Raw genomic sequence first — 8959 nt, forward strand, 5'->3', positions numbered from 1 at the left:
GGTTGTCCCCTCCAGCTTTAATTCCTCTCCTGTGAGTATAGTCAAAGGACATACTCAAATGTGTAGGAAATTTTTCTATGTAAGGCAGCATGATTTACAATATTTAGAAAGCAAAACCAGTGACTGAGTGAGCCTCACTTTAAAGAATTATGTTGGAGCCACATACAGTCTTCACACATTCTGTCTTGTTAGGAAAAGAGGACTAGTAGACAATATGACATAAATGAATAGGCTCACGATATAAACGAGTGAAAAAAGTAGATATATATGAAGATATATATGAAGTAGGTACTAATGAGAAAAAAAAAAAAAACCCCTGTACACAAGGAGAAATTCTGAAAGTAAACACACAAAATGGAGAAACCAGTTACCATCTCTGGATGGCTAAATAATTGATGCTGTTCGCCTGTTCACGTTCTTCTTTATGTTTGTTCATATTTCACACAAGTATATACATGCCATATATAAATATATGCAATGTTTGGAAGTGAAAGTTACAAAGCATTATAAACTGGATATAAATATATGCAGTGTTTGCCACTTGTAAACCTGTAATTTATAAATGTATGCAACGTATGACATTTAAAAAATAAGTGATATAACTCCAATTATCACACGGCGTAAGTGGCAAAGCTAGATTTCCCAATATTATTTCAATCCAGTGATGTGTTTGTGTATTATGCCTGATAATCTGCCATTATTTGGGGAGTTTCTTTCTGATGATAGGCAGGCAAATCACTTTTCGGGTCTTTATTTCCTCATCGGCAAAATTAAGGATTGCATTGGTGGTGCTTATTAAAGTTCTACCTCTCGAAGGCTTTGTTTCTTTAGCCCATATAAGTGATAATCTCATCATTTGTCTCCAGGAGTTAGAGCTTCTGTTACAAGATCAGGGTACCTCTGGAAATAATTTACAAATGGAAATGTTTAAAAGGCTGTCATTATAAAGATTTTATCATTGTTTTTGAATAAAATGTAGTTTTTCTTTATGCAGGATATGTCTAAAGAATATAAAGCATGATATTAAGTGTACTGGGGGCTCAGTATATACATACCCATGAAGAGCTGACACTCAGCTTGCTCTTCCTGACTTACTGTTGAAACCAGGCTTCTGACAATCAATCCAAAGAATTCTAGGGGCCCTTACTAATACGTATTTAAGGCTCCTGCTACAAAATACCAGTAGAGAAAGGCAATCCGAGTCCCAGTTTCATGTGTGTGGTGTGAGCCCCTCAAGGCAGGATGGCTCAATTTTCCCATAATCCAGAAGGAAGGACCACAGTCCATTCTTTCCAGATCTCTGCCTCACAGTTCCCACTCTCTTGGTGTTTCCTTTATCTCCCTGCAATATGACTGTGAAAGAAACCACTGTAAATTGTAAAATGGAAGATTGTTACTTTCAAAGAGGAAGGCCTGTGTAGATGGATTAAAACTGGGTCCATTAAATGCAACCCTATGTTGTTGTTGGAAAGGAGATTCAGAGAGTCACGTCTTCTGGACTAAATAAGGGCCCTCTCATTCTTCTCCAGAATCCCCATCTGTCAGCCCCTTGACTGGGACACTGGGCTATTTCTTGCACAAAATCCAAAAACTACTTTCACCCATCCCATTACCTTCTTTCTGCCTATGTCCACTACTTTTCCAGGCTCTGAAAACCCTGAGACATAGAGTCTTATCACCCTAAAAAATTACCTCATCTGGATACTTGTAAAACTTAGAGCTAAGCCATCCCTCTGATAACCTTCCCATGATTGCCACTGGCTGAGGTAGGTATTCTTCTCTGAGGTTCCACAGGAGCCTGAAGAGATCCTTATTATAGAACATATTTCATATTGCAGGTATCTGTTTACTTGTGTCTCTCCTATATCTCTGGGATGCGGGGGGCAGGGGAGGGGGACAAAACCGTCATTCATCCATGACTTTGTTTTGCCCATTTTCTTCCACTCCCCCCATTTGTCGGATGTATTCCTCGCACCTGTCATGGTACCTTCCAGATAGCAGGCACTCCATGAATAACTGTTAAAGGTCAGCTTATCAGGACGCATTTATTATGGAATTGAAAGACCACAGTGACAACTTAAAATCTGTGCCATTCGAAATTATTTAGTATTGGAAAACAACTATGCATATTTCCTCCCTATCTTAGGAGTAACTGCGTAAATGTCTTGGTAACGACAACCCAACTGATCCCAGCTCTCGCGAAGGTTCTACTCTATAGTTTAGGAGGTGCTTTCCCCATTGAGAATATTTACAGTGCAACTAAAATAGGTAAGACAATTACTTCCAACTCTGTGTGGAATGTGCTCACAGCTGGGTTTTGGGGGATTTCCTTAATATGTCTGTCTGCGTGATTCCCTCTTCCATGAGTTTTGCTATTAGATTATCAAGCAAATTTGAATGGAGTGCAAGTAACAAAGTACCCTGAAACCCAATGTATGTGTGCAAATTTTATGAAAACTGTTGCCCAGTGAAATTCTGAATTCAGTATCTGGACAATTCTATTTGCTTTCTTATGTGTTTGTATTTACACTTCAGGACGACACGTTTTTCTAAATACTAGACAGTGTCTTTAGCCATGGTATTTAATACCTTAATGATTTAATATCTTAAATATCTTAATTGCCTCTTTGCAGATGCAGTAATCTAGATCTAAGATAAAATACTCTTTTGACATTACAGGGGAGTGCCGGATGGATTGAGTAGGATCCTACACTTCAGAAAAAAAAAAAAATAACAATTCCATGAATTATAACCCATGAATGGCTAGAAATACACATTTCCAAAAATGTTCAATCAGTAACCAAAGAACTCCAGCCTTGTTCATTTGCTTAATATCTATCTGCGGAGCCATCTTGGAGTTTTAACTGCCTTTCACAGACCAAGTCTCTAAGCATCTTTCAAAAACAGAACTTCCTAACTTCTGCTGTCCTGAAAGAGTTAAAAGAAAACAGCTCCTGTATTCCACTGTCTGTCAAGGAAATGACTGGGGAAACAGGTTGTCTAATGCACCCTGAAGGTCAACAGACTTAGGGTCTGGCACCTTGACAAGAGTTCAGAATCCTAAAATCCCCTACCAAAAATAACCTGCCCTGGGTCTCGCCGAGTTTTGATATTGGCACAGGCAGAAAGAGCCCCCATTTGCAGCTGTTCCAGGAGGATAGTTAAAGAGAGCCAAGCCTTCATGATGTCAATTCCACATTGTCACGGCACTACATACAGTTCAGAACCCTGATACCAATCCCATTGACTTCTTACATAAATGTATCTATTTATGCAGCAGGATTAATGTATCACACTTTGTCTTCCATTCTGGCAAATCAAATAATTTGACACCAGCATAAACATTTCTTCTAGGAAGGACAATATTCTTTTTTATTGGTCAAATTGTTCCTTATATTTAATCTGAAAAAAAAAACACAATCATTCTTATTTTTCCCCTTAAACTAGTATTTTTTGGAGTTCTGAACTATCAGATTAAGAAAAAAAAAATGCAAAAATAGCCATGACTGCATGAACATTCTGGGAATGAAATTCAGAGGATTATGGCAGTGTTGTAAAATGAAGAACATGTAGAAATTCCACGGTGTTATTCTCATAGAGGATACGGGGTGTCACCCGTGCTGTGGCCCAGACAGCACCCTTGGTACAATTAATCTGAGCAGACTAGCTCCTAGCCACTTGAAGAAAGGAGGTTTTGGTTTTTTTTTTTTTATCTTTTTTATCAAGGTAAATTTACATCTTAGTATTTCCTCTTTCCTTACAGATCAGCCTTCAGTTTTTTTTTTTTTTACAATACTGTTTTTAGCCTACTTGTCTATACTGCTCAGACGAGACACAATTGATCCGCAGGGTTAAACAAATAGATATTAAAACTCACAGTTGCTTATCAAAGTTGTTCCAGAATTCTCTCGCTCATGTGCAAGACGCTCACGTTTTCTCTGGGCCAGATGCTTAACCCTACTGGCTTTTGTGGAGTGTGAGACACATTTGTTTAATAATCTGTCTCAAGTGAAGACTGACATTATTCAAACATACTGGTTGATTTCGTAAACCCAGAGGTTGCAAGCTAGTTTAAGTGATTGATGTTCGAGAGAAATTAACCTAACACTTTATGAATCTTTAGGTTAATGAATGCAGTGGCTGGAAGAATAAGCAGTGCATTGTTTTTCAGGCAAGGAAAGCTGTTTTGAGCGTATAGTGTCCAGGTTTGGCACTAACATAACTTATGTTGTGATTGGAGATGGCCGAGACGAAGAACATGCCGCTAACCAGGTAACTTCACTCTGAACTGTATCTCATTTATCTTCCAGGGAAAGAAAGTTGCTTTGAACGAATAATGCAAAGGTTTGGCAGAAAAGTAGTATATGTTGTAATTGGGGATGGTGTAGAAGAAGAACAGGCAGCAAAAAAGGTAACCTGTCTCAAACAATGTTGGTGCGATAACTTCTAATGCAAGCTTTTGTGTTTGCATTCCTGTAGTTTGGCCCAATGGCAGCTTGACAAATGATCTAAATTTATGGATGCAAAGCAGTAAAGAGCATGAGAAGGTCGATACTTACATTCAAATAAACCATTTGGAGTCTAGCATTTTTTGCCTGAAATTTGATAGAAATGGAGGAAAATTCAGTCAGGTTTATTTACGTGCGTGCGTCATGCACACAGATACAGTGATCTTTAAGAAAGATGGGGGGGGGGAACCATTTTTAAACACGAAGGTCCACCTGATAAGTCTAATGAGCTCCATAGAAATCACACGAGTGACTCAGTTCTTCCCTTTTTGCTCACCTGGCTTTTATGCCCTATGGTCCTGGTGAACGCCTTGTAGTAAGCGTGTTCCGTGGTGATAAATGCTGAGGCTATTTTTAATAGCTGAAGAAAAACCTTGCTAGCGAAATTAATAAAGGCTGTTGGAATGACGTGTATTATCCAGATCCTTTGGTGCCAACTTGTCATAGAGACTCAGAGGCAGTATGCCTCGTATCTTCTAGAAGAATGTTGTCTGTTTTAGTGAGATGTCAGTGCGTGATTGCAGCCAAGCAGCTGGCGTTGAACATATTCAGGAGACCTCATAGGCCCTAGGTATTTAAATAAGCCCTTTCATCTGGCCCATATTTCTGAAGAAGAAACTAAGGCAGTTAAAAGCCATGAAATTATCAAAAGATCATTAAAAGTGGTCAAAAGATCAAAAGAGGAGTGATTCCAAGATTGGTCCTAGACACCAAACTATCAGTCAAAACAACACTGAGATCTAATGCTTCCTTTACTGAATGACCGCAAAATATCTGTCATCTGGCCAGGATAAAAATCATAGAATTCATAAAATAAAGCAAAATGATAACTGCTGTTTTTAAACAGCAAGACATTGGCTTGTTTTACATAAAAAGAATGTTGTCCTTATCCTGAGGAGACCTCAGATCATCATCGAATAAAGCCTTCACTGAAACACTTGTATGTGCTCGTGTGTTCACCTGATGTCTGTTTTCGAAAAACAGGAGGGGGAGGGCTTAAGAAAATTTATAGCTATACCAGAAAGATAAAAAACGTGATTTATGTCTGTAGATCATTCAAATCAAGCAAAGTGAAGAAGGAACTTCTACTTTAGAAGGTTTGGTCAAGTATTGGAAGCCGTAATTGAAAAATATCCTGCTTTTCCATAACCTTGAGAGAGTTGGTGCAGGCTCTGACGCCCGCAGAGCTCTTGGTCTCCATGGGCGGTGTCAGTGACCCCAGACCGCACCCTGCCCGCCCCCCCTTGCCCCCAGGACGTTCTGTAGAAGGCCAGGGATGCAGCCTCAAGAAACTCCACTTTCAGTGCGGACTGCTACATAGAATCCTCCTCGTGGCACACAGTTGAAATAACTTCTGGAGTTTGTCAATGGCCTGAGTCCGTGTTGTTTCGATTTTTCATGTTGGCACCAGAATTACACACAAGTAGTCAATGCAGCCACTGCCGCACACATTTTGCAACTCTTGCAGCTTACGCGAAATTCACATCTCTCTAGGTCAGGGCTAATAAAATGCGCTTTTCCAAACCAGGAATGTTATATGCCTTTGAAAATGAAAATGTATAGAGTCTACACCGTTTGCCCGTGGTGTGAAAAACAGGATGTGACCCAACAGTTGTCCTCCCCTCTGCTTTACACCTGAAACTTCAGGGGAAAAAGGCCTGACTCCAAGTGGATGAGAACCTTGGTTAGAATGCTACTTCCAAATGGTTGTTTATGTAGGTGCAGTTTTGGTGATGGTGAAGGCTTACAGCTCTGTTTTGAAACACAGGTGGCTGGTTCCTCTAGTATCCAGGATGCATGCTTTTCTTTGGATGTGGCTGTTACCGCATGCGCAGACATACAAAGTACTATTTTGTTACTATAAATAGATCTGAGCTGAATGGAAAAACAAAATGTTACTTTACGTGAATAGCTGTGCTTTCATTGGACCTAGAAACATGCTTTGTTTTGCAAATTTTAGCAGAAATTTGAAAGTTTAAGAACGTATAACCGCACTCCCCCATAGGAATATATAATGTGAGCCATTATTGTACTTTTCAGTTTTCTGGAAGCTGCATTAAAAAAAAAAAAAAAAAAAGTAAAAAGAGACAGGTAGAATTAATTTTAGTAATATACTTTAGCCCACTATGCATCAAATATTACTGACTCGACACCTAACAAATGTAATAATTACTAATGTGATGTTTGTATTCTAAGTCTTTGAAATTCAGTATGCATTTTGGACAGGACTTGCCATATTTCAAGTGCTCACTAGACACATGGGGTTGGTGGCTACCATATTGGACAGCAAAGAATTATAACAATAGTGATTTAGTTGAATGTTTAACTTTTATAATAAAATATTTTCCCTGGTTTATATATATGGATATATTTATTTCCATTGTATATATAGATATATATTCCATGCATATATATTCTATAAGGTGCCATCAGCCCAAAATTACAAGTAATGCTTGACTTTGTTAATTGCTATAGTGCATTATTTCTTTGTTTTCATTATTGTCCATAATGGAGAATTTTTCAACATTTTTTTTTCTAATCACATTTTTTCATGAAATTTACCACACATATACCGTATCCTGGTATATCTTTGGAGAGCCACAAACTATTGTAATGTCTAAGCATATTTTTCCCCACAAGAGCCCATTATTGTTCCTTCGGGGACATATCGCTCCTATTGTGAATGGATGCCGGAGTGCGAAATTTCTCTCAGTCCCACACCATGAAGTAAGTTGAGTCAATGCTACCGGCTTAAGTTACTACTTACCCGAGACAAGGAAGAAGACTGATTATCCCTGCATTGTTTTCTACCTTACATAGTCCAGCTTCAAATTATTTTTTACATACAAAAGAATTCACCTTCTTCCTCTCAAATAGATAAAAAGCCTGGGACTCAGGAAGTGTGTCATTGTCAAAATTTTGTTTCTAACCGAGAGGGGAACCCTAAGGAGTGTTGTGGTTAAAAATCGTGTCCCCTCAGCCAGGGAGGATTTTGATGCTCAGCTTGCACCCCCAGATGCTAATCTTGGTAATGATACGTTCCAGAATGAATACTAAACCACTTCAGAAATTTCAGTATTTGCTTTTATAAATATTCAAATCCAGTTCAGATCTATTTCTCTCTTATTCGAAGACAGTATGATACTGATGTTACCAAGCCTTCCAATACAATCATGCCTCCCTTGAATGTGGGTGAACCACACGTTTCTGTGTCCACTGTTGCTTCGTTGAGACAATAGTTACGATTTCTCTCCATTCCTTCCCCTTCTCTCCCCCGTACCTCCCTCTGTCAACACACAGCACAACATGCCCTTTTGGAGGATTTCAAGTCACTCGGACCTCTTGGCTCTACATCAAGCACTGGAATTAGAGTATTTGTAACTGTGTTCTCTAGCTGGAGATCCATTTTTTTTTATATATATATATTTCAAGTACACTGAATTTTTATGTGTGATCCAATGCCTCTGGCTTTTACACATATAAATTGTCTTAAAGGATGAAATCATATTTGGAATGACAGTTCCAGAATGAAGAATTCAGATTGCTGAATGGAAGTTAAACTTTAGTGCTACAGAAAGGAAAGCTCTATGGTCTTATATTTACAACACTTTAATGTTTAAAACAAAAAATCTGTGGAGGTTGCTGGTACGCAGCGAACAAGTCCTAACTGGAATTAACAGCTTTAGCAAAGAACTCTTACCCTGGCAAAGTACCAACACGTGCTCCGTCCGACAAGGTGGTGCTCAACAACATTCCTCAAAATGGGAGATCTTCTCAGCCCTGAGGTTTGAATCTGACTTTAGCCTACCTAGCCCAGAAAATCTGAATTGGAATGCACTCAGACTGTATAAGGACAATCCTATCTAGACCTGTAATTTGTGTAAATTATTGATGAAAATAATTTACTGTGACTTTATTAGCAGCGGACTTTGAAAGTGGATGCAATTTTTCTTTCATTTGTTGGGGGGGGGGAAGGGGGAAAGTGGGGGGTGGAAATGGGAGTCTGAAATGTCTCTTTTTTAAGTTTGGCAAACAGAATGTTCATACTGATGTGTTGTGCCTTAAAGACAAGACAGCGTTTGTGTGTTACAATGTAACTTTGGTTAAAATCTGTAGATAATGAAAAAAAAAAAAAAACCTTTGTGATCATTCTTAAGATGACCAAATTGAAAATTCAAGCTATCAAAAGCTTAATACTGCATCAGCAAGAAACTGAGTATTTGTTGCAATAAGAAAACAATGATAATAAAAGAAAGCTTGTGTTTTATTTGGGTTCTTAATAATTCCAATAATTATATGAGGCAACTACTTGTGCATCCAACCATAAGCAGAAGGTTTGAGAAAGACTGTGGGACCTTTACTTAGAAAGTGAAATGTATGTTGAAGTCTCGAGTACCCTTTCTACAGTTCTCCTGGAGAAAACTAAGAGCCATATTCATGACTAGTTAACA

General features: G+C 38.5%; 1 protein-coding gene across 17 annotated transcripts in view; it reads left to right on the forward strand.

Annotated features, from left to right (window-relative positions):
* The window catches only part of EYA4 (EYA transcriptional coactivator and phosphatase 4), a 318259-nt gene extending 309790 nt beyond the window's left edge, over positions 1-8469 (forward strand). For 12 of the 17 annotated variants that reach the window (XM_058735321.1, XM_058735319.1, XM_058735324.1 and 9 more), the window contains 3 exons: positions 2147-2268; positions 4311-4411; positions 7809-8469. In XM_058735321.1, the coding sequence (XP_058591304.1) occupies positions 2147-2268; positions 4311-4411; positions 7809-7889 (304 nt within the window). In that variant the 3' untranslated portion in view covers positions 7890-8469. Of the gene's footprint in view, positions 1-2146; positions 2269-4171; positions 4273-4310; positions 4412-7808 lie in introns of all 17 variants that reach the window. The other 5 variants (XM_058735320.1, XM_058735325.1, XM_058735330.1 and 2 more) reach the window with 2 other exon arrangements.
* The last annotated feature ends 490 nt before the right edge of the window (positions 8470-8959 follow it).

This window comes from Neofelis nebulosa, chromosome 6 (assembly GCF_028018385.1).
Source record: "Neofelis nebulosa isolate mNeoNeb1 chromosome 6, mNeoNeb1.pri, whole genome shotgun sequence".
In the NCBI taxonomy this organism is placed as follows: Eukaryota; Metazoa; Chordata; class Mammalia; order Carnivora; family Felidae; genus Neofelis; species Neofelis nebulosa.